This window comes from Hemitrygon akajei, chromosome 1 (assembly GCF_048418815.1).
Source record: "Hemitrygon akajei chromosome 1, sHemAka1.3, whole genome shotgun sequence".
Classification (NCBI taxonomy): Eukaryota; Metazoa; Chordata; class Chondrichthyes; order Myliobatiformes; family Dasyatidae; genus Hemitrygon; species Hemitrygon akajei.
Window position 1 is genome coordinate 88,874,401 of NC_133124.1, and position 27,071 is coordinate 88,901,471.

Here is a 27,071-nt window from a genome sequence, read left to right on the forward strand (position 1 = left end):
CCCACGCTAGTCAATCCTTCTTCCCCTTCCAATCGGCAGAATATACCCGGCTACCCGGCGGTTGTGAGACTCCAGAATGTTCCTCTTCTTCAATAAATACATTAAAAAAATATCTCAACAGACCTCGTTATGGCCTTTGCATTTTATTTATTTCCCTGAACTACACTTTCTTTGTAACTAACACAATATTCTGCATTGTATTATTACTTCGATGTAATTGTGTTCTGAAATTATCTATATGATGGCAAGCAGAACGAACCGTCTCGCTGTCTTGGTACACGTGATAACAATAATAAACCAAACCAAAGCAAATGATTGTTTTATTTTCTTTTTGTGCTACTCCGTTGACCTGTATCCCTGTACCTCGATTCATGTGACAATAATAAACCAATTATTACCAATTTAAAGAATGAATGAGCGATGGCATTTGCTAAAATACCAATTCTCCAGGGTTTCGAAACAATCAGAATCACGCAGCATACTTTCAGTTCAACGGAACCCGTGAATCTCGTGCTTTCATAGTTAACTCCATAATTTTGAAATGTTGAAACAGATAATCTCGATTTGATAGAAATTACCCCTTCTAGAGGGTATTTTAACTGCCGCGCGGCTGGTTCAAGCTGTTTCTACCCTTGACGGCTATCTTGTTTTATTGCTATTATGTCTGTGTCAATCACAGCCTTTATGCGCGAGAACGGAAGAACGATAAGCCGATACTATTGTCTAAACTTTTAAAGCCCCTTTGCACCGTGCTTTGTAACACTTCTGCAACCCCCAGTCAGAATATACCACATACCCAGAAAGCACGGGGGTCAGAGGATAGGCAAAAAATAATCGGCGCAAACCTAATACTGAACACAGCCTTCAGATACTGTCGCTGTGTTGAAATTCTAATGTATCGTTTTCAACTACAAATGGAAAAAAAGTAAATGTAATTAAATAGCGAAAAAGTGCTGTGTATGTCCATGAGATTCCCTTCAAATTGAGTGGCCACGCCCAGGGATGCAAATTTCTAAAGGCAGGGCAGAGTGAGAGAGTGAAAAGTTTTTTGAGATTTCAGGAGGGAGAAAACTCAAATACGCACGGTGGGTTTTCAACGCAGTGTCCCGCTCTCGTGTTATAGTGAGGATGGGGGCGAGACTGGGGCTGTGGACGGTGCACCTTTTGCTGCTATGTATCGGCGCAGAGTCCCAGCAGAGAGGTAAGCGAAAGGGCATGTAGCAACTGGACAGGTCCCGAGCATAAATAAATGCATACGTACATGTGTGTGTGGGATGAAGTGGAGATGCGCACGATGTTATGTAAGAGGTGGTGGAAGTGGGGGAGGGGAAGTTATCGTAAAGGATGCTGAAATGTTCAACACTCGCAGAAGTCTTTCTACGCTTGTGCGAAAATTTCTGAAATTTCATGCGGGAAAACTTAAAACGGAACCTCAAAGGAGTCAACAGCAGCAAGAGTTGACAGTACAACTCAGTGCTTGAAATCAATGAGATTTACCATTCGGTGCTGGTGGATCGGAAATTTTAGGTTTTGTTTAATAATTTCAGCATTCTGAGCGTTTGCGTGTCCCGGAAAAATCCGTCAGAAAAAAAAGTTTCGTGAGAGTTAGATACTAAGTTGCTTGCTTGCAAGGGATTCCCCTCATCTCTCGGGGAAGACACACGTAATGCGGCAGGATGCGCGTTTTTGCAGATTGGTACTTTTCTTAATAATTATATTTGACGGTGTCTGATTCATGGCCAGTGTTGTGGTGAATCAATGCTGTGAGCCTATGAATCCATCACGTAATTATCCTTACAGACGCTATACGGTTCGTCATTACACCAGTGGGTAAATGAATTATGTGGTGTAAATATTACACGCATAAACATAACTAATTCTAACAATAACGAACAAAAAGTTATCTGTAAATTTAACATTTTGCATAAAACATTTAAAATTGGGAATTCCGAGCAAGCCCCGTGTAGGACACAGAGATAACGTCTACAGTGCAATATTTATGTATTGAACATTGTGAATGTGGGAGAGTACCACTAACTTGTTTCCACGCGCTTGAGTAAGGCATATGAGGCAAAATAGTTGTTACGTTCCTAATGTATTTCATTTGAATAACCCGATTGTTCTTGCTAACCACTTTGAAAGCTGTAAATCCGATAATTAAACGTTCCTGATGTGTAGCGGGACAGAATGTAACCTCCCAAGCAGAAAATGAATCGGCTGGACATTTTCCGTACTTTGCAAACAGAGATGGTGTGTGATGGTTGTTGCTCAGCCCCTTGCAGTGTTCTGATTGATAGCTCCCCTGCGGCCCACCCCTGCATCGCACGGGGCCAGAATTCAGCTATGCAGACCCCTCACAGTATTCCCAGGTCCCATCGGTGGTAATTCAATCCCTTGAACGTTCTCACTGTCCAGGAAGAGCTAACATTTCGTGCATGGATGTGAAAGTCCCACAAAGCGGCAGGAGAGCCGCTCCTTCTGCCATTTTAAAGCCCATGTCCCGAGTTTGATTTGGACGCCATCGGAAGTTGTTTATTTTGTATTCTTTACAGGAAGAGCCGACTCGAACCTCTGCTGCTAGTTATGAACTCTGTGATCTTGCCAGCTTGTGCGGTTCTATTTCATAGCCTCTTTCCACAAAGACACGGTTCACTTCAATCTGTAGGTGACAAGCGCATTTACCTTCCAAACTCAACCTCGCGGTTGATGTCCTCAACATTCTTCAGCTTATTGAAGCTGACGAAACGTTTCAAAGCATCGAATGCCTTCAGCTTTCTATTTATTACACCAGAATCCAGGATCTGCAGTCTCTTGTGTCGCTATTGTTGAGTTTGACAGTGAATTTGCTTAATCTAATTCTGATTCTACAGTCTATTGTGATTGGAAACTTAGCTTAGTTGGAGAAAGTTAGGCATTGATAAGTTCTGGACTATCAAAAAAAGCAACAGACAACTTTGAAAATGCAGGTATTAGAGTCAGAATCACTGGCATAGGTTAAATTTGTTAACTTTATTGAATCAGTACATTGAAATACACAAAAATAAATATAGAGAAAAACTGAGTTAAGTATATGACTATTTAATAGATAAGTTGAAATAGGTAGTGCAAAAAAAAAGATATTAAAAAAAGTAGTGAGGTAGTGTTCCAGGGTTCAATGCCCATTTAGGAATTGGATGGCGGAGAAGCTGTTCCTGAATCACTTAGTGTGTGCCTTCAGGTTTCTGTACCACCTTCCCTGGTATCACTGTGAAGAAGGCAGGTCCTGGGTGGTGGGGATCCTTAATGATGGACGTCATCTTCCTAAAGCACCGCTCCTTGAAGATGTCTTGGATAATATGGAAGCTAGTACCCATGATGGAGGTGACCTAAGTTTACAAGTCTCTGCAACCTATTTCAGTCTTGTGCAGTAGCTTCCCTCCCCCCCCCCCCCATACGAGACGGTGATGCAGCCAGTCAGAATGGTTTCCATGATATATCTGTAGAAGTTTTCAAGTGTTTTAGTTGACAAGCCAAATCTTCCCAAACTCCTAATGAAACAGAGCTGTTGTTTTTGCCGCCTTTATAGCTGTGTCAGGTTTGGTCCTCAGATATGGGTTCCAGGAATTTGAAATTGGTGTATCATCAGAAGTTTCAAAGTATAATTGCCCATATAAAAGTTCAATCATAATTCTTTTTTAATAATAGAAAATACCTAATTTTGCCCAAGATGATACTTACTGAAAGATAAAATCTGAACATGTTTGGGTTTAAATAGCTTGAAGGCACTTTGTATGGAGAAATAGTTCCCATTAGAGGTAGCAGAATAAAATCAAAGGATGCAGATGGAAGATGATTGGGAGAAGTCATTTTTTTTTCATTCACTAAGCAATCGTCCTAAAATTCTGCATGAAAGATGATGGGAGTGGATTCAGATGTGGCTTCGAAAGAAATTAGCTAAATATCGAGGGAAAGCAATTAAATTGGTAAATTGATTTATTATTGTCACATGTATGAAGTGCAGCAAAAAAGTTTGTTTTGCATGCTATCCATACAGATAATTTCATCATGTTGTTGCATTGAGATAGTATAGGGAATATAATAGCAGAATACAGATAAAGTGCAGTGCAGGCAGACATAAGATACACAGCCATAAAGAAATGGACTGTAAGGATTAGGAGATTAACTGAATTTCTCAAACAGAACAAACAGGACACTGGCCTGAAACTTCTGTGATTCTGCAGAGCTTTACCTTCTAAAGCTAATTGATGTTGGATAAATTACTTAGTTTCACAAATGTGAACTGAACATTTCCTCAGATATGCAAGCTCCGCAGAGGACTGGGCTGGCTGGTATGAAAAACTGATCCTGGGATTCTGAAATGAAACCGATAAGTTTCATGAATTCTCCAGAGATCAGGTTTCAGGCTAAGGAGACTTAATCAAAAAGGACTGTAAGTTGTGTTGTTGCTGCTGGTCTATGAAAACTGAAGTGTTGCTGGGAGAATGCACCACAATTATAGAATGGACTTTTGACTGGCTACTTTCAGCAGCAGTCAGGCTGACTGCAGGAAGAAGAATTGAGACAATTGATTGGGTTTCACTAAACGTTTCCCATCTCCTCGTGGCTGGTAACACAGCAGATTAGGTATATGCCTGGGAATGGTACAAAGGTTCACTTTATTATCGAAGTATGTATGCAGAATATGCCTCCGAGATTTGTCTTCTGCAGATAGCCATAAAATACAGAAAAATGATGGGAGTCATTGAGGTCCCCCCCCCACAAAAATAGAAAAAGAAACAAAACTGGCATAAAACTAACAGATCGCCCTCCCGGACACGACAGCGAAAACATCAAATCTCTAATTCGCAGGCATCACCCCGCACAAAACAAAACAGCAACAGTAACATCAAACATCCGACCCCTCCCTCACCCAAAAAAGTAACATATTGTCCTGCCAATCGGCAGCAAGAAAGAAAAAACAGAAAAACTGAAAGAGGTCAATATAAACTGCAATCCACACCAATAATCACATGTGTTTCGGAATTTCGAAAACATCCTCCAGCATCGAGGAGAGCCAACAGCTTCCTTGGGGCCTTCATTTGCAGAGAAACTGCCTCTTGACCTCTGGCCTGATGTGGCCTCCTGTGGGGAGCGTGCTGTGGCCCAATGTGGCCTCCTGTGGGGAGCGTGCTGTGGCCCAATGTGGCCTCCTGTGGGGAGCGTGCTGTGGCCCAATGTGGCCTCCTGTGGGGAGCGTGCTGTGGCCCCAATGTGGCCTTCTGTGGGGAGCGTGCTGTGGCCCCAATGTGGCCTCCTGTGGGGAGCGTGCTGTGGCCCCAGTGTGGCCTCCTGTGGGGAGCGTGCTGTGGCCCAGTGTGGCCTTCTGTGGGGAGCGTGCTGTGGCCCAGTGTGGCCTTCTGTAGGGAGCGTGCTGTGGCCCAGTGTGGCCTTCTGTGGGGAGCGTGCTGTGGCCCAGTGTGGCCTCCTGTGGGGAGCGTGCTGTGGCCCAGTGTGGCCTTCTGTGGGGAGCGTGCTGTGGCCTAGTGTGGCCTTCTGTGGGGAGTGCCCTCCAGCCCATTGTTCATGGATAACTGTACCTCAACATTGGGGCAACTCTATTGTTATCCAGGAGGTTGCTATTTACTTATGCCTTGGATCATTCTGTTTCTTCCAATGTGGCCCAGGTACAGTCTCCCACCTACAAAAAACAGGATCCAGTGTACCAGTGATGTACAGGGCAGAGCAGGACCTCTCTAACTGCAAGGGTCCAGCTGCAGTGGCAGTGTAGTTTTGACAGTAAGTAAAGCCAGTTCTCAGGTTCACAGCCTGTCAAAACCATCATTGTTATGAATGTCTTTGCTACAGACATTCAAAATCAGTCTGGATTTGCTAAAGAAAAAGTTAGAAAATACAAGGCATACATGTACACCCAAAATTATGACAATTTAATAATTAATTCAAATAGAAAGAACTCTACTTAGCTTTCTCCCAGCAGATAATTTCTCCTGTCAGTGGCACACTGTATCTGTGCAATTTTAACCTGGCCATATTCATAATAAGACAAGCAATGGGTGCTTGGTGGTCAGTAGATTGTGCCAAAGAGCCTGTTTCCTTGCATATAGCTTAATGACTCTTAAGAAATATTAGTCATCTCCTCAAGCCGGTAGCACAGGATTCCTGCTATTAGCACCTTGCAGAATGGAATGTTATGCTATACTGAAGAACACCTCAGCTTTTCTGCTAACAAGCCCAAGTGGATCTTGTGGAAGATTGGCCCTGTTATTTCTTGCATTAAATTGGTAACTTCACATCTAAAATGTATCACTGGGCTGTAAAACATGGAAGAAAATCATAAATGCTGCCTAGCCTGCTGTGTTCTACCAGCATTTTGTGTGTGTTGTTGTTGAAGAAAATATTCAATGTGAAGCTACAATGAAGACATCAGCAAACCATTTCTTTAATTCCTGGAGCAACTTCTTTTCCTTCGATAGCTCGCAGCAAATGTCTCAGTGGTATTGGGCACGAGTCAGATTTATGGGGAATGAGACTTGTTTCTGCAGTCTCTGTCTAAGTACTTAAACATGCATCAACCAATCATTGTAACATTCCTGAGACATCTGGCCTCATGTATGTTGCCTCAAACTGAACCTTGTCTCAATGTTACAGATCTTCTTTATAGTGTGCTGAAAACCTGTATTATTTCCAATTTCTTATGGCGTGAGTAAAATGCAGGAAGATGACTTTAATTGCAATAACTACATGAAGATGTTTGCATTGTCTTCAATAGTTGCTTCTATTGTAGTTTTTATGGTGTAGGTTTTGTTCATTATACTTGGACAAGGAAAATGTATTTGGGGACAAAAGATATTGTAGTTGCAGGAAACTGAGCCAATGAAGAAGACATTGGAGGAGTTCAGTAATTTTGGCAGCATCTTTGGGGTAAATGGACAGTGGATGTTTTGGGTTCAGAGTGGTTCTTTTCCCTCCCACAATGCTGCCTGACTTGCTGAGTTCCTCCAGCAGAATACACTTGGAGATAGGAATGAAAGAAAAAGGCTTCATGTGATTTTCCAGTTTTCATTTACGGTTGATCTTAATCTTGAGTGGCTTTCTCATTGAAGCACCCCCCCCCCCCCCCACCCCGGCCTCACCCTCTGCCCTCTTCATTTAGTTTCTATGTTTTACATCTTCCTGTTCTCTTGCAGCGTTTGTCTTCATTCATCCACCAATCCCTTCTACCAGTGAATTGTTGATGCTGCTTCTGTTTCCTCTTCCTCACATTTCATCGTTCAAAGAAAAAGCCTTTAAATTCTTACCCATCTCCATTATTAACAGAGCTCTCTGGAAATTATACATCTGCTTCTTGATACTGGTCTCCATGACAACCTGTATCTATTTCACTCCTGCCTTTTTTCCCATATAGTCTGTCAAAAGGAGAGGGCTTTGGACAGCAAAACAGATTCAAACACCTGCTTTCTCTTTCCACGTTTGTACTTCACATTGGAAGAACTTCCACTCTCTGTTCTAAGGTGATCAAATCAATGGCTTTAAGTGTGGAAAGTCTGGAAGGAAGATGAGCTATATATTTGAAATCTTAAATGTTTCCAATTCCCAATTCAGTTTCCTGAATTAGTTCCTTTTCTATTGAACATTTGCGAGTATAATTTTCTGTAAGTCTTTAAGTGAACTATTCAGTCTTCACAATGGGTAGATTTATCCTTGAACATCTACTGGAAAAGAGCCTTGCGGTAAATTAAGTAGGGGATAAAATAGTATTAAATTCATTACATAATAGCTTCCCTTATGAATAAATGTTTGATGCAAGATGATAAAAGTATTTTCTGGTCTTTTGCTTTCAGTAGAGGTTCTGTGAATTAAATCTTGAAGGAAAAACATTGAAGTCTTGGATTGCAAAACATTGTAGGAAATCTGCCCTTTTGATTTCCCCCAAATCCTTCCCTGTAAAGTTAGAGATGTTTCATTTTTATATAATGTTTGGTGGTAATGACATTGAGTTTAAAAAGAAATAGAAAAGGAAGAGTTGCATTTATATAGCATCATTCACATCAATATCAGAAACCAAAAGGGCTTCTAGCCAATAGTTTCCTGGGAATCGCTGCTATAATGCAATGAGGCATTGCAGCAACTTACATTCCCTTCCCTTCAAGCATTTGGTTCTTGGACCCTATTCGCTACAGGCAGGTACAACCCTAAACACTTCAGTTCAGCAACACTACGACCACTTTGATCACTGTGCACTAAAATGGATTTTTTTTGGTTCTAATTGAGATTTTTGGTTTGAAAATTATGGATATTTTATGTTCTCGTGAATCCTGCTTATCTTGTGCTTTATGCCTGTAATGCTGCTGCAAGTAATTTTTTTCAATGCACCTGTGCATACATGTGGCAATAAACTCGACACTTTGTGCTGTTCACAAAGATGAAAGTGATGAAAATCAAATAAGCCATTTTAGTGATGTCAAGTGAGGATATATGTTCACCAGGATAGCAGGTGTAATTAACCTGCTCTTCTTTGGAATAGTGCCAGGGGATCTTGTATATCCTTCTGAGAAAATTGTCAAGGTAGCAACTTGACAACATATCCGAAAGGCAGCATTAATACTGCACCAGATTATTAGTGTAAATTATTACACTCAAGTCTCTAAACCTACAGCCCTTTGAATCAGAGGAAATAACTGATCCACAGCCACTAGCAAATTGACAGAACCATAAAAAAATATTGCTGGTGGAGCTCAGCAGGTCAAGCAGCATCTTTGAGATGTTTCATTAAGACCCAAAACATCCTTTCCTCCCACAGATCCTCCTTAACCCACTGAGTTCCTGCAGCAGATTGTCTCGATTTCAGCAAATGCAATCTCTTGTGTCACCAAACAGCTTGAACTCCCCTCACAACAAAGTTAACAGGATTGCTTTGGGTCAGAAAATGCCATCCATCAAATCCCAAGTAGCGAGACAAAGAGGAGTTGTCGTGAAATTTGAATCACAAGTAAGAATAGGAGTTGGAATGGCCTGCTCGGCGATTCAGTCTGATTGTGGCTGATCATTTCAGTCAGTACTTACTCCACATGCGTGGTGACGTTGGTTATTGTCAATTAGCAGAGAAGGGAGTGAGTGGAAGTGACTGATGTGGTCCAAAGTTACTAAATCTGTAAGAGTTGAAATTACAATGCAACACTTTTATCATTAATTGTATTACATCTTTTACAATGTAGTAGCCTTAAGATTTCCATGTAAATAGATTGCCTCTTATGATAACAGTTCCTAAGTCTGCTTATACGTCACCCTGGGAGCTCACATACAGAAAACGAGCTCAGGTTGTGCGTCTGTTAACAAGTAGTTACTGCATAGCCCAATCATTTCTTACTGAGTGTAGTCTTTCCCAACTGGATTCTAGTCGATAAACTTACTCTCAGCATGTTTTGTGGTGATGTCTGTTCTGGTTCAGGGAACAGTCCATCTTGAGCAAAAAATTAGGGTGAAAGTTTTCCCTGAAGTCTCGAATGTAAGTCAGCAAACAGTTCAATGACCTCAAGTGCCCATGCCAAGTCAGTATATGCAAATTAAAATGCCTTTTCTCTGCCAGCTAGGTTTAATCTAATGCGCACTCCTCTAAAGCAGAGCAAATTTGCTTCCTTAATGAGCCCCTGTAGCACTCGGGGTGAGGCAGACCAATGCTTTTATCTCAGTGACTTGCTTATCAAATACTCCTGGATTAAATTGTGTTGATAGTTTCAGACACTTGCCATTAAAATTCCAAGTCCCTTTAGTGTATTGTTCCCTACATTTTAGCTTGCACCCTGTTCTGTGACTTAATCATTTCTACATTCCAGCATGCTTGGAGAGGTAGCCGTTGTTTTATTTTTGCCTTAACTATACATAAATCTGATGACTATGTCATATTAAAAATATTCACTGAAAAATCAGTTCAAGCAATTTGCATCAAAGTGTTGCAAATTGATAAGGATCACTGAATGTAATCAGAATTTAGAAGCTTTAAGGTACATTGACCCTTTAAAACCATAACATTACCTAATTTAACACTTGAAACATTTGTCAAAAATTGTAAATCCGTTGTTATACTCAAAGACCTTGTTAATATTTGAACCATGAAAAGTTGCAATGAAAAGATGTTGATGTAATCCTATTGTATGGCAATCTTTTAAAAGCAGTATATATCTTGTTTTAATTATGGATATTTTCCCAAAAGAACAATACTCTACAGAATATTCAAGGATGAGTTAAATTTTATTAAGCATCAGTTGCACATGTACATTTGGTATTAATCAAAATTTTCTTGATGCTTTTATATCTGGAATCTACAGTGGGGTTTAAGCAGAAGTCTTCCTTCAGACACTGCTCTCCCTCCACTCCTGCATGTGTGTGCCGCATGTCCTCATTAATAGAGTCAGGGCTTAAATTATTCACTTCTTGGGGATCCCAAGAGTTGAAATATTTTGATCAGAAAAGTCTTCAAAATTTCAAAAAATTGCCTTTGGCTACTATGGATAAAAGTGCAGTACAACAATGGCACAGTGCTTTTAAAAATTTTATTTATTTGAAGTCTTGCGAAGGAGGTGAAATACTTGGTACAGACTGTGCCACCTTTGTCATGTGTAGCCGAGTTGGTGACAGGATGATCATCTGGGTGAAGGGGTGCCATTAATATGAAGCTGCAAAGGTAAACTCAAAATTAAATGATATTCACAGTGGAAATTTTTAAATCCATCTTTCCAACTCCACTTCACAAATTCCAATTCTGCAAATATCGATGTGATGTGATGTGCTGGAGATATTGCATAAGCACAAGAGGTTCTGCAGATGCTGGAAACCCATGGAAATACAATGTGATAACGCACCCTTCCTCCAAGCCCTCCAAATCTACTTGAAAGTATACATTGAAATTGTGACTGAAGATTTAGAGGCCAAAATCCAAAGAAGTCTCGGGTCCAAAGTCTGGCTGTAGGTAAGTTTAAAGGATACAAAGTCAAACTGTATGCCATTGCCAATTTAGAATTGCCAAGTATTTTGTTGCCAACCCAATGAACTGATATTAGGGCAACTTGTATGACTTAACAGCAAATGTAAAGCATACAAAGTCAATTTTTCCTACTGTACAATGGTCAACTAAAGAACAAAGTAAACAAATTGTAACAATTTCTACCACTAAAAGCTGGGCAATAAATACACTGAGATACTACTCGGGTAAATACACTGAGTAAAATATAGTTACGTAACCATAGTTATAATTTACAGTGAGATTAGTGCCACTGGTGATGAAAGTTCCCATCTGAGTCAATAAGTGACACAATGCGGTGGGCAGCATGGTGCACAATGCTTTACAGTCCAGATGGCTGCCTGTAAGGGATTTGCATGTTCTCCCCATGACCACGTGAGTTTTTCAACCATAGTCCGGTTGGTAGGTTAATTGGTTATTTTAATTTGGCCCATAATTAAGCTCGGGTTAAATCAGGGGTTGCTGGGCGGTACAACTTGAAAGGCCAGAAGGGTCTAATCCATGCTATATCTCAATAAATAAACAGAAGTTAGTCTTGGAATCACTGCCCATTGCCTCCCCTAATTCCCCCCCCCCCCCCACACTCATACAAACATAATCTCTCCCAGGTTCATTTGATCCTGCAGTTATTTGGATTTAATTAACTTCCTTGCTATAGGCAGAGAAAGCATTATTAGCTGTTTACTATTTCAGTGACTTCAGATTTCTCGGCCATTGGATTAGGGCCTTTTTGAATTTTCTACTTGTAACAGCAAGGTTTTCAATGTTCCTACAGGGGAGTTCTTTGTGAGAAAGCCTGAACCAATCATATTGTGCCAGCCATTGCTGAGTCTGTCATGGTTACCACTGTGAATGGCGTCTTCACCTTCTGTAGACAGAAATGTTTGGCATTTCTTCCAGCTCTGGATCTAGTTGAATTGCTACACCTTATCTAACATGGAACTTACATTTTCATACTCAAACGGAGGTAATTTTTGTTGGGGCCAGGTGGGAGGTTGGATTTGCTGGAGAAGCTGTGGCAATGATATAAAAGAGTATAACAAAAGATCTTCCAGGATGCAAAGAAACAAAGAGGTAGGGTTGACCTCAAACCATTGTAAGTTGATGTGGGAGAAATGGTAACGGAGTGCAAAGAAATGGAATGGTAGATGAACTGAATAGTATTTTGTTTAGTCTTTACAGTGGAAGATACCAGCAATATGCCAGAAACTTGAGAGAATTGGGCGGGGGTGATGTGCAGAGGTGGATGTAGTTGCTATTAATAAGAAGGTCCTTGGGAAGCTGTAAGGAATGAATGTGGACTTGATTAAAGCACTTGCACTAGATGAACTACATAGCCCTTTTAAAAGAGGTAGCTGAAGAGATTGTGCAATAGTAGTGAATCACTGGAGCCAAGAATGGTTCCAGAGGACTGGAAAATCACAATTGTTACTTCACCCTTTTAGAGGTTACAGGGAGAAGGCAGGAGAATGGGGTTTAGAGGGAATGGCCTAATCCTACTCTTGTGTATTACAATCTTATTGAGGAGGCTGAAGCTGCATTGAGAGTAAGATTGTAAAGGTAGACAAATATATATCAAGGTCATGAAGGTAGGGAGAGACCTCGAAGAGGAGGAACGAGCTGCTGAAGAAGATCATAGCAGGAACAATTCTGATGTTTAAAAGACATTTGGACATTCATGGATAGGGAAGGTTCAGAGGGATATGGACCAAGCACAGGCTCTGGGATTAGCTCAGTTAGGCAACTTGGTCGAAATAGACTAGTTGGGTTGAATAGCTTCTTTTCTATGCTGTATGGCTCTATGACTATGAGAGTGGAGTTGAGGCTGCACTGTGGGCTGGAACAGGGAACTGAAATGCAAAGCTGGGACCAGGTTGGGAAGAATTTTCAGAAAGGCAGGTATGCTGGGATTGAAAAACAAGGACTGTGATTCTGATTTCAGTGCATGATGTAAACATTGAAATAAAAATGAATTCTAAGCCGCTTTATGAATAAAGGAAGATTAGAATTATTTTTGTTTGAAACATTTCAGAATCCTAAATACCATTTCATATTCATTGTATTTCAGTAATAGTCTGAACATTTGAGATTAAGTTTTCAATTGGTTTCATCTTCCATAAATTGTCACTTTTCATAAAATAGGAATGCTGATCACTTGCAAATGTAAAAAATATTTGAAATGGTTTTAAAAAAACAGTGTTGCTAAGAGATGCAGAACAACCCAGCATTGTGTGCAGCTACTCTAGGTAGCCCAATAAATGTAATTGCGGTGTATATTAGAGTAAGGAGCTGGTGTAGTTGCTGAGTGTGAGAGGTGTGGAAACTTTCATGATGAAATGTGGTCTTTCCAGTGCCGTCAGGACCATCTTTAGCCTAAGCACCTAAGGGTGCCACCCTTCTGAAAGCCAAGAGCAAAGGCGAATTTATTAAGCATTATTTCCCCAGCCACCTCCTACCTGTCCTGTCAGCCCTACCAGTAGGTTGAGCTTTGATAAAAATGCCGAATACTGTATTAGGAATCTATATCTTAAAGAATGGCAATTGTTCATTTTTACAATTGAAGTGTTAAACAGTGGAGTGTTAAAGGGACCCGAGATGATACTATTTATTTGCCCTTGAACAGAAGAAGCACAGAATCAACACAGTGGGCTGAATTAATGTAGCTTCATTTTAAGAAAGATATGTGTATAATAAACCTGAGTGTTAGAGGCCAGTTGCTTCAATGAAGGTTTTATGGTTACAATTTTTTCATTGAAAATAAGGGCCCTTCATGTTGCTCGAAGTACCTCATCAGTGCTTTAAAACTTTCCAGTTATGAGCTTTCTAGGTTGCTAACATTCAAACCTACTATGTTTCTGGGTTATGAACAAGAGAAAATCTGTAGATGCTGGAAATCCAAACAACACAAACAAAATGCTGGAGGAACTTAGCAGGTCAGACAGCGTCTGTGGGGGAAAAACGTACAGTCAACATTTCGGGCCAAAACGTCAACTGTGCTTTTTTTTTTCCATAGATGCTGCCTGGCCTGCTGAGTTCCTCCAGCATTTTATGCTTCTGGGTTTGAGCTCTTAATCCAGGCTAGCTCCTCACTTTGGTATTAAAGGAGTTCTGTATTATCAGGGCAAACAGTTGTTTTTAACCTTTTGTGCTTTATGGTTATAAACATAATCCTACCCCAGATATGGAACTACAAGCCCAACAGGACAGAAGATGAGGCACGTAGAACACACAACATTTACGAGTACATCAAAGGAGCAAGCCCTTGGCCCACAGTGTTTACACCAAACATGATGCCAACTTAAACTAAATTTGCCTGCACATGATCTGTTTCCCTCCACTCTGCATATTCATATTCATATTAATAGCCTCTTAATCACCACTGCCCCTGACACCCTGTCCCAGGAACCTACTGCTTACTCCCTGTGTAAAGCAAACACCTGCCTGCACATCTCCTTTAAACTTCCCCCTCTCAGTTCAAATGCATGCCCTCCAGAGCTTGACATCTTGACTCTGAAAAACGACTCTGATTATGCACTACATCTTTGCCACTCATAATTTTATAAATCTTTATCAGATCTCAACTCAGCCTCTCCAGAGGAAACTATCCAAGTTCATTTAACCTCTTCTTATAGCTCATACCTCTAATCTAGGCAACATCCTGGTAGATATCTTCTGCACATCCTTCTTGTATGGGGTGACCAACATACAATGCTCCAAGTGCAGCTTAATCAAAGCTTTTTTTACATTTGCAAAATGACTTCTTTATTCTTATACTTAGTCCCCTGACCAGTAAAGGCAAGCATGCCATAAGCCTTCTTAGCATTGTTTATGAGTATGGGAGGATAATCCCTCCATGTTAAATATTCTTCCTGTGAGGCCAGGAGGAACCAAAATGGTTGTGTGGTCCCCGCAGGGAAAGTGGTCTCTTTATCTCTTTCTCTCAACCCTCACCAAACATCTCTTCATTAAACCAAGACCCATCTGCCCACTCAGATGTCCCACGTGCCTCGTTTCCTGCTGTTCATCTCTGACTTTACTCTTCCCCCACCTCACAAGTCACCATTGTCTCTACTACCAATATTTATTCCTCAGTCAACATCACTGACCCCTTCTCTGTTCGTTATTACAATGTTATTTGTGGGATCCTGCAATGCTCACATATTCTCACCTTCCAATTTCTTAGGCTGTGTTAATCTTTTTTTCAAAATTATGTTGGCTGATTGTGTGGTAAATACAAAACCCCATCAATGTCATTAACCTGTCTGCCATACGCTTCTGTCTGCTTTCTTTGGCCACGAGGACCACCCACTCCCCACCACATTCCATTTGCCCAGGATTCCTGATAAAGATCCATGACTGAGAAATTGCCCTAGTGCTTGCACGTTCCCCAGGCTTCATGAAGGGGAAACTTTACAAGATTGCTAGCATTGTCTCTTTGTAATGACTTGCACAGAATCTTACCGCTTGTTTAATTTTGTACTGTCCATAACTAACATTCTGTGGAAATACAACAGTTTTCTATTCTGCAGTATTGGTTCAGCTGTTTTTGATATTGGTATTTTAATAATTTCGTCAGTGAAGTTTCAACCATGCCTTTCCGTGCTGTCTGTGCACATGAATTATTCTATTTGTGGTGATCATAACACAGGACACAGTTTAAATCTGCTTCCCATTGGTAACACTTGCTGCTCACAATGCTCTATTTAAATAGAACACTTGTTGGTTGCAGATTGAGGAACTTGTTTTATGGTTGGAAATTATAATCTCTGCTTCTCTTTGGTAATTGAAGAACCTGAGTTGAAACTAAGTCTCTAGTTTAACAACTCTGTAATTACCTTCCACGGTCTTTAAAGTGTCCTGGAGTGTTTCAGGTGCTGATGTTGTGAGATATTTCAAGTTTACTGTTAACGTGCTCTCAGAAAACCCTGGCTCTTAATACTAGATTTATGCTAAGGCAGTGATATCCTCCTGAGGGTACACTTATCATTTCAGATCCATTCACGGTGTTTTTGTGCCTAAGTGACTGGTGACAAGCCAGACTGGCTCCAGGATAAAGTGAACTGACGACTACTTAACCCTGATATCAGATCAGTTTCTGACTGAATTAAGTGCATAAACTGCAGAATAAATCTGCTATACGAATCTCATTAAAACAAAGATCCTTTACAAATCTGGTTATGTTATTCAAAATACAACCACCAGTTGATTTGTAACTGGTAACAGAGTAAAGTTGGTGTTGTGGCAGTTAAGACCTAATGGGTTTGCTTCAAACGAAGTAGGATTAAGTTCCATTTGCCAATTGATAACAAGATCTGGATTTCAGTTTGTTTTTGTGTAAGTAAAGTGGAAATCTCATAAATTGAAATTTCTTGCCTGGTCGTCCTTGATGGTTATGGTTAAAATGAGACCAAAAAAAATTCCCTCCCCCTCCCACTTTGGCCTCTTACCTCTTTTCACCTGCCTATCACCTCCGGGGTCCACTCCTTCCCTTTCTCCTATGGTCCACTCTCCTCTCCTATTAGATTCCTTCATCTCCAGCCCTTTACTTATACTCCACATTGTGAGCCTAAAACCCTGTTCTGTGCTGTACTGTTCTATGTTCTATATACCAACCTGGCTTTACCGATCACCGTCTAGCTACCCTCCTTGCCCTCTTCCCCCCCCCCCCCCACCTTCTTCTTCTGGCATCTTTCCCATTCCGTTCCAGTCCTAAAAAAGGGTACTGGCCCGAAACGAGACTCATTTCCATATATGCTGCCTGGCCTGCTGAGTTCCTCCACCATCTCGTCTGCATTGCTGCAGATGAGTGTAGTGCCAGATTTGAAAACTAAACTCACAGTAGGAATGCATTCAAAGATATGAGTGATCAGATAGATCTGACCAATGACGTACTGTATACAGTTACAACTGCAGTGTGTTTGCCTACTGAGAAGCACAGTCTTGCTTTAGTGAATATCGAAATTGTTGTGTTCTGTATGGACAGTCTTTTGGACACGGTGTTGATTTGTGCTTGAAAATCCAGATGCACTATTCCCCTACAGTGAAATGCATTCATTTATTGTTTTGTATCCATCTGAGGTTTCATCGCATCAGAAAATCTCTCCTCTGCAGCCTCCGACCTGCACTGTTCTGTTCCCACTGCTGTCTGTAAGGGGTTTGTGCTTTTCCCTGTGGGTGCTCTGCTTTGCTCCCACAGTCCATAGGTACCATTTCATAGATTTTTCACGACCAAGGATGTTGTCGGGGTGGGTCTGGAGGATCTGAGTTATAGGAGTCCCCTGTTTTTTGAATGTTTGCTTTACGACACCTCGCTGTTACGAAAGACCTGCATTAGTTACCTGTTTTCACTAACAGAGGGTGTTTTCACTGTTACGACAATGGCAGTGTGCGCCCTGAGCAGCCAAGTTCCTTCCCCGGAACTGCATTCCAGCCGGCATTGCTTAAACACGTGCCTGTGAGTATCTGTGCTTTATGTCGATTTATTTTGTCCATCCATTAGCGAGATGAGTTCTAAGGTATCGGAAAAGCCTAAAAGAGCTCGTAAGGGTGTTGGACTTAGCGTAAAACTAGACATAATTAAGCATTTTGATCGTGGTGAACGAAGTAAGAACATAGTGAGTTTGCCTAAGGAGGCTGGGTTTGTGGAAGTTGACGAAGATGATGTTGAAGAGGTTTTGGCATCCCATGACCAAGAACTGACAGATGAAGAGCTGATGAAGAGGAAAGGATGATAATTGAAGCTGAACACAGTAGTGAATGGCCTGAAAGTGAAGTCGTCCAGGAACTGAACGGGAAGCAATTGCGTGAGATTTTCGCTGCAATTGACAACGCTGCAATGATTGCAGAAAAGTATGACTTTAATTTTGAAAGGTTATGTAGGTTTAGGGCATTTTTGGAGGATGGTTTGAGTGCTCACAAGGAACTGTATGAGAGAAAAATGCGCGAGGATAAGCAGTCAAGCGTATTGTCGTTTTTCAAGCCTTCCACATCAGCCACAGCAGGCGACAAACTTCGACATCGAGGCAGGCAGACACAAAGAAGGTGACCTGCCTGCCCTGACGGAAACGGAGACGACGATGAGATTTCACCCCAGTGTCCCAACATCACAACCTCCGACGACTCAGCCTAACACACCATCATCAGTGTGCTTGCTTTCTTCCTGATTCTGGTAAGTGAAAATACACTGTGCATACATTATTTCTACTTTATATAGGCTGTGTATTTTTGTGTTATTTGGTATGATTTGGTAGATTTTTTTTGGGTCTGTGAACGGTCATAAATTTTTCCCATATAAGTAAATGGTAATTTCTTCTTCACTTTACGATATTCTGGCTTACGAACCATTTCATACGAACACTCTAACTTTGAATAGCCGGGGAAACCTTTATAAGGAAAAATAAAAAAAGTTTAGAACTTTATTCCTTAGAATGTAGAAGACTGAGAAGAGATCTGATAGAGGTATACCAAATTTATGAGGGGTATAGATTAGGATAAATGTGAGCAGAATTTTACACTGAGGTTGGGTGGGACCACAACCAGAGGTCATGGGTTAAGGGTGAGAGGTGAAAAGTTTAAGGGGAACATGAGGGGAAACTTCTTCATGAGAGTGTGGAACGAGCTGCCAGCACAAGGGGTACATGCGAGCTCAATATAAATGTTTAAGAGAAGTTTGGATAGGTACATGGATGATAGAGGCATGGAGGGCTATGGTCCCAGTGTAGGTCGATGGGAGTGGGCAGCTTAAATGGTTTTGACTTGGACTAGATGGGCCAAAGGGCCTGTTTCTGTGCTGTACTTCGCTATGACTCTGGAGAAGTCTGAGTCCATTAATGGGGAGCACACAGAGGTAGTAAAGGAGCCTACCATTTCTATCTCATAAACTACCCACCCGTGCCACAGTTAGCTTGAGGGCATTCTGGAGTTCATTTCCGATGCTGTTCTGTGGGGAGCCTGTACATCCTCCCAGTGGGATGCGTAGGTTTTCCCAGATGCTCCGGCTTCCTCCCACAGTCCAAAGACCTACCATGTAGGCTAATTGTTCATTGTAAATTGTTCTATGATTAGGTTAGGATTACCGTAGATTCCGGACTACAGAGCGCACCTGATTAAAAGCCGCTGGCTCTAATTTTAGAAATAAAATCAATTTTTTAATTGTAAAGGCCGCACCGGATTTTAGGCCGCACCGGATTTTCGGCCGCAGGTGTCCCACGTTGTAATATGAGATATTTACACAGAAAGATATTACACGTGAGGATTTTTTAACTTTTAATTAAATCCATATGGTAACAAAAACAAATACATATTGCAAATGCTTTTTTTCGAACCGTGCCCGTAACGCGGCTACTTTTAAATACGTTGCGTATACTTCTTTACTGAACAACATTCCAATATCTCCTAACGACTGGTAAAAAATATATATACTACAGCCTACCAGGAAAAGTTATTGATCACCTTTAACTTAAAAGCAGCGTTCGCTCAGATCCAAAGCCGCTCGCGTAATGCGCTCCCCCCCCTCCTTTCCGTTTATCGCAAACGGCATTTAAAAGCAGCGTTCGCTCAGATCCAAAGCTGCTCGCGTAATGCGCTCCCTCCCTCCGTCCCGTTTCATCGCAAACCGGCATTTTCCCACAAGACACCGCGAAACCGGGTGTGACGTCATAGCATCCCGCGATGTAGTACAGAAAACAAATATAGTTAAAACTCTTCTAACTTTAACTAGAAAATGAATTACTAAGCGAAAATATTATAAACTAAGTATGCCATAAGGCAGCACAATGCTTCGAGTGTTTTCCATGTTGATGAGGGTGAGTACAAATGACTGATTTACAATAATTTAATTGTGAAAGTGCGCTTGATTTATCGTACAATTTCATTGGACCTCTGTGAACTACTCATCAATTTTATTGGTCTACTGTTATGAGGCAAAATGTTTACGAGGCGGCATGAAAAAAACCATGTATTAGCCGCTCCGGATTAAAGGCCGCAAAGTTCAAAGCTGTTCAAAATGTGGGAAAAAAGTAGCGGCTTAAAATCCGGAATCTACGGTAATTGGGGTTGTGGGGGCAATAAGGCTCAAAGGGCCAGTAGGGCCTACTCCTCGCTGTATCACCAAGTAAAATAAATGCACATCTGACTGTTAGCAGAATCGAATGCAGTAAATCGTCCTCCATCTAGCAGCTCCACAAGAAGAGATAATTTGGCTGATTAAATTGAGTTTGTTTTCAGATCTGTTCAACTAACACAAAACTTTTTTTTAATGCAAATAATCCTGTTTGTAATCAGGGTATTAGAGCAAACAGTTTGTGTAACCTATTTTATCTGCCTGCAAATATTTGTTAAAATTTATCAGAATGAAAACAGCTTCAGTGTTCTGTCATTTATTTAGCCTGTAGTTTGAAAATTCAACACAACGTTTCCTTAGATTAACAACTGTCTCATCTGTGCAGCTTCAGCTTCTGTTAAATTGGAAGATGTAGGAATGTGCAAGAATTTCCCTCTTGCTTCTTTCCCTTCCCCTCACTCCTGCCCTGGCATTTCGGGTCCAACACCCACTCCTGAACAAGGGTAGAAATGTTAAATACCAGATGACGTTGCTTTAAGGTGAAACAGGGGAAGTTTAAAGGAGATACGGTGGTAAAGTTGGAGATACCTGGAATGGGCTGCCAGGGCTGGTGGTGGAAGCAGACACAAAAAGAGCATTTAAGAGGCATTGAGACATAGAAAAGCATAAAGGGAATGGGGGGGGGGGGGGAATCTGCATCATGTGCAGGCAGATAGGCTGCATTGTGTTATGTTAATTTTCTTTTGAGAAGAAAATGGTGCTTTAGTATGTTATATTTTGTTTTCCAGGCATTATACAGAGATGCCAGGGAGAAGGGATTATTTAAATTATTCAGTCTGTATGAGCTTTATCGTCACTGACATGTCATGAAATTTGTTTTTTGCAGCAGCAGTATGGCGCAATACATAAAAATGTTACTATAAGTTATAAGAAATATATAAAAATTGAGAAAGCAGACGAGTGAGGTCCACGGACTATTCAGAAATTGGATGGTGGAGGGGACAAAGCCTTTCTTGAAATGTTGAGTGTGCATCCTCAGGATCCTGTAGCTCCTCCCTGATGATAGTGAAAGAAGCAGAATCTGTGTGATGTATGTGTGGGGGAGGGGGGAGGGATTGTCAAGATTTCAGATTGAAGTCCTGCATTTGACCTGAAATGTTGACCTTTCCTTTTCTACCGATGCTGCTTGACTCAGAATTGCTGCAGTAGGCTGTTCCACCTTCTGCACTCTATTGAATGTTCCAAAAATAGTCAAATACTGTTCATTCAAAGTTTGGACTGTTATAGGGGCAGTGCCAATGGAATAGCAGGCTGTCAGAGGGGTTGTTCATGGGGAGCAACACTCTGTAGGGGTGGCAAGACCCAGGGAGTGCACAATTTCAAGTGGCTTTACCATTGAAGCACTGCGCTGTTGGAGAGGCAGTGCCAAAGGAGAGTTTTATTGTTGGATGTGAAGTACTGAGGGTGGAGAACCCTTTTGGATTGGTAATACTGGAGGAAATGCTACATTTTCATAAGAGTGGTGTCCAGGGCGTGCTGTACCATCATAAGGGTAGCCAAAGTAAAAGAAGGACTGGAGAGGAGGAAAGTTTCCTCAAAGTGGGCATATGTTGAAGAAACTTTGCAGAGGAGTAGCAAAATGGAGGCACAAGAGACTGGAATCTGGAGCTGCTCATAAAAAGCTGAAGGAACTTAATTTCATTAGGTAGCATCTGTGAATGGAAATGAACAGATAAAGGTCCTTGACCCAAATGTCGAATGTCCATTTCCTTCCTTTGATGCTGCCTACACATTAAGCTCCTTCACTCCGGATACCAGCATCAACAGCCAGTCTCTCGTGTCATCAAATGGACTAAGTGTTTGAATTTGAATGAACAGCCTGGTCATTATTTTTTATGGAGGAATTCAATGTTCAATTACCTTGACTAATTTAAGATAAGGCACCCATCTAAAGAGCTAAACTAATCCAGTTACCTTTGCGATGACAAAATTTGTGCAATTCAAATTAGGAGCAACAGACAGAGTAAATTAACTGTTGGCCAGATCAAGTCAAGATAAGTGTGTCCCAGCAGCGTTCTTCATTGTAGTCTGCAGTCTAGACAGACCTTGATGTGAATCAGCTCAGGCATTTATGTATATTCACTGAAAGCACTTGAAAAATCTGGCATTACTGAAATAACCATGTCAATGATTCACTTTGGAGTACTGGTGTTGCATCAGTCTGAATATTTGAGGATAACTAAATCAAGTTGCTAAAACTGGCAGCAAATCATAACTCTTCATTTACCACTGGCATTTATATAAAGCTTATTCATTTACTTATTCAGTGTGGACTAGGCCCTTCAAGCCACAACACCCAGTAACTCCCAACAACCCCAATTTAACCCTAACCTAATTGCAGAACAATTTACAAAGATGAATTGACCTATCCAGAATCAGGTTTAATATCACCCAGTATGGCTTTGGACTGTGAGAGGCAACTGGAGGACTCAGAGAAAGCCCATGCATTCCACAAGGAGGCCTACGGATGGCACTGGCATTGAACTCCAGACTTACTGCCCAGGCTGTAATGGTGTCACTCTAACTGCTACGCTATCGTGGAAATAAAATGGCCAAGGACATTGATGCAAAAATTTAACCTGAATCGTAACAGTGACTGGTGAAAATAAGCTTGGTTAAGCATTTCTTTAAAGAGTAGTTTAAAGGTGAGAGGCTTATTAATGGAATTCCACAGCCTGCAGTATTGGTCACTAAAAGCACAGCTGCTGTGGGTGGAGGTACCTTTATTGGTTTTGATGCTGGAGGGGTTTACAGAGATGGGAAGAGATTTGAAAGCATGGATAGGTGTTCTAAAATGAGAGTATTGCCAGATTGCGAGGCACATGCCTGATGAGCGAGTGAGACTCGGCACAGCAAAGATTAGCTCAGGTGAAGTACCTAGAGTGTGCAAAGTCAGCAAAAGCAACACTAGTGTAGTCACTTCTAGAAGTGGCAGTAGCATGAATCAGGAGAAGGTGAGCTGAGGTAGGGGCAAAGGTGGAAAAAGAAGATCCCATTTGGAAACAGAGTTCATGCAAATATGGTACTAGTTTAATGAATGGTCTGGGTTAGTTGTCAGAAGGAGGGATAGAATCAGTGGATAGTGAATTTTATGGAGCTGAGATTGAAAGACAATGGCTGAAGTAATTACGAACAAGAGAAAATCTGCAGATGCTGGATATCCAATCAACACACACAAAATGATGGAGGATCTCAGCAGGGGTGGGGGTTGGAGTGAAGAGCTGGGAAGTTGATACTGTTATATAAGCCTCTGGAACTGATCTCTCTTATGCTGAAGATGAACTTTTAATCTTTCTGCCTACTTTGTTCTTGAATTTATTTGACTACCTGCATAACACTTCCTCTTACCTGAAATACTTAATCTGCATTTACTCTTCCTTTTGTACTGTCTCGATGAACTTGTATATGAAATGCTTTGCTGGAATCACATGCAATTTCTGTCAATTTGGCACTTAATATTGGACTAGTAACTCAGTTTATATGTAGCTAAGGGGCAAAGAGAAAAGTGATAGATTTGGGATAATCAGACTCAATCAGCTTGATGTAGTGCATCATTAAAGGATAGTTTGCAGATTATAAGCAAGTTAAGGGTGAAAGAGATTCAAGAGAGACTCTAGACATTGCAGTATCAAGAAAATCCTGTCTTGAACCACCCTTGAGCTTAGTGTTTTTTAAGAGGCAACACATGCTTCAGATCTGAAGTTACTTGTAGGCTAGAATAATAAATTTAAGAAGTGTTACTAAAATTGTTCATTCTGAATAATCACCTTTGATTATGTTGCCTTTAGTTCTCTGAGAGTTGTCAAATACTGCTCTTTCTAAAGTTGGGCTGTTGGAGCGGTGGGGAGAGAGAGAGAGTGATGGGAGTGGTAAAGAGTGCTGGAAGGGCAGTTCCGACAGAGCCATGCGCTGTTAATGGGGGCCTCACCTAAGGTGGATTGGGTAAGGACAACAGATCTCATTCACCAAAGGACATTTGTAAACCAGATGCATTTTTATATCAATCCAGTGGTTTGGTAATCATTAGTTTTTTTAAAAATTCCATATTTATTTGATTATTAAACTCTCAGACGGCTTTGGTGGGCTATAAGCTCTGTACTATTGTGTCCTCTTGTCAATAGCATAATTATAGGCGTTGCAAAGCAAACTTCGAGTAGGTTTCCAAGTTGTCTGGGAATCCAGAACTCAAACAGAATTCTTAAAATTGTTTACAAAGAGCCGACTGCCTCTTCGCATCATTGTTATCATTAAAGGTTAGGCAGTGATAATAGCGTTTTGCTGGATGTGGCTATGGGTAGGATGAGACAGAAAGTCAGAAACAGTTTTGCCATTGCCACAGCTCTGAGTTTGTTAAAAAAAATATTCAAATCTGTGGATTCCATCTCATTTTGAATAAGAATGTGCCAAAGGTTTACAAGCCTGTGAGAGAAAAAGCATCATCTCTGCTTTAAAGTGGATGATCACTTGTTTTAAACAGTGATCCTTAGTTTGAGGTTGTCCCAGAATAGAAATTGTCTCCTCTGCATCCACCCTGTCAGGAACCCTCAGGAAAATGTCTACTTCAATTGACACTTATTTTTCTGAATTCCGGCTGATACAAGACTCGTCTGTTCAAACTTCCCTCCCACTTCAGACTTCAGTTCAGTAAAGCTGTGAACTGCTTCCAAAGCATTTACATCCTTCCTTTGAATATCCTTAGATTGTATAGGACATTGATGAAAGCACATCTGGTGGAGTACTGTGCAGAACAATACTATGCACAGTACTCCTCCAGATGTGGTCTCATCAATGTCCTGTTCAATCTAAGTATAACTTCTGTACTTTTGTATTTAATTCCTCTCACAATGAATGATAACATTCTGTTAATTTCTGAATTACTTGCTGTACTTCAAACTAGCCTTTTGTGAATGATACAGAAGGACATTCAGATCTCTGGCATCTGAGTCCTGCAATGTCTCACCGTTCAGATAAAATGTTTCCTTTATATTCCCCATAACTGGATCTTCACCCATTCGCTTAACCTTTTGCAGGCACAGCGCCTGTCTGGTCAACAAGCCCACCTGAAAACTAAATTCACTGAGATACGTCTGCAGGCAGTGGGATGGAGCTGTTTCTCACGAGAGACACTGGCTCAACCCAGGTGCTGACTAACATGCCAAATGTTTCCAACATTTTTACTTGTTGAAACTTTACTGATCTTGTGTAAAGCCTCTGTGGAATTTTTGTCCAGTCTGTGATAAAGATCTGCCCTCAAGAACTCTTTCTTGTGGCTTTGATAGACAGTACACTACTTTATTGAAGTGGTTACAAAGGCTCTGGTAATTATTATGACTCTGCAGATTGACGCTAGCTTGCTATTTGATGTATTTTAAACCAACCCCGAATAGGTTCTTAAATAGATTCTTTAATGTTCTTGTATCTTTATGATTTCATTAAAGTCATCAACTTTAATGGGATAAATATGCTTTTACACACTTTTGAGTGCTACATGCTAATGGAGATGTAATTTCCCTGTCCATACAAACCGGTGTATCATAAAAACGACTCACAAAGCACATTGCAGCTAATCAAGTACTTGTGACATACAAAAATGCTGCCTTTTGAACAAAATGTGCCAGTGAATTGGTGCACAGTAAGCTCCCACAACCAGCAGTGCAGTGTGATAATGGCCAGATAAATGGTAAATTGGCTTTTATGATCACATCAGTACATTGAACTAGTACAAGGGAAAAGTAATAACAGAATGCAGAATGAAATATTACACTTAGTGACACAGCAGTGTAGGCAGCATAAGGTGTAAGGCCATGCCAAGGTAGGTTCTGAGGTCAAGAGTCTGTCTTGTTGTACTAGGGGACTGTTTAATAGTCTTATAACTGTGGGATAGAAGCCTGGTAGTATATGCTTTCGGTCTTTGGTATCTTCAGCCCCATGGGAGGGAGGAAAAGGAAGAATCTCTGGTGTGGGTGGGTACTTTGATTATGTTGGCTTCTTTACAGAGCCAGCAAAAAAATGTAGAGATTCTAGGGAGGGAAGGCTAGAGCTCTGATGTTGTGGTCTTGGGTAGAATAGTTGCCATTCTAAGCTATGATGTATTTGGATAGGATGCTTTCTATAGTGCATCTATTAATATTGGTGAGGACCAAAGAGGACATGCTGAACTTCCTTAGCCTCTAGTCTAGATATACCTTTGTGTGCTTTCTTGACCATGGCATCTGTGGGGTCGATGCTGGAAGAACTCAGTCAGGTAGCATCTGTAGAGAAAGAAAGCAATCAATGTTTCAGGTCAGGAACATTTTTTTTAATGCAGTGGGACATTGCTGTTTTCCAGTACAGTCCCACAAGAACTTTGGCATTTGCTCTGGAGAAACGATAGGCTGTTGTTTTAATGTGCTAGTGGACAATATCAACCTAAAATTTAATATGCACTATATTGGCAAGAGATTTGAATCTATTTCTCTTTAGCCGTCAGCATGAATACCACCAGCTGAAATAATGTTGCATCTAGGATTCTGGTTTGGAATTGGGGTATGAGGAGGGTATGTGAGGTTATGCTTGGGCATAGCCAAAAATACTTTTTTTTACACAAATCTGTCACCTTGTACAACAAATAATGGCTTTTCATCAGAACAATTCTGACATAGGGTCTTTGATCTAAAATGTTAATTGTTCCTCTCTCCCAAGAGACTGCCCAATCTTTTGCAACCAATTTCTCTTTCTAACTACCCAACATCTGTGGTTTCAACACAGAATGGCTCTTTTATGTCAAATGAAGTGATTCCTGGCTATGAATGGATAAATATGAGTGGATTTTAAAATAGATATTGTTAAGAACCCCAAACAGCATCTAACAGCATCTTTCAGCCCACCATTTACCCTCATCCAGGGTTTCCCAACTGTTTTTAATGCCATAGACCCTTACCATTAACAAAGGGGTCC

The 27,071-nt window shown here is 40.9% G+C and overlaps 1 protein-coding gene across 1 annotated transcript in view; it reads left to right on the forward strand.

The window, feature by feature from the left end:
- The first annotated feature begins 1,072 nt into the window (after nucleotides 1–1,072).
- lama1 (laminin, alpha 1) overlaps nucleotides 1,073–27,071 on the forward strand; it is a 346,216-nt gene continuing 320,217 nt past the window's right edge. Inside the window, exon 1 of the mRNA XM_073047634.1 lies at nucleotides 1,073–1,201. Within this exon, the coding sequence (XP_072903735.1) occupies nucleotides 1,129–1,201 (73 nt within the window). The 5' untranslated portion in view covers nucleotides 1,073–1,128. The remainder of the gene's footprint in view (nucleotides 1,202–27,071) is intronic.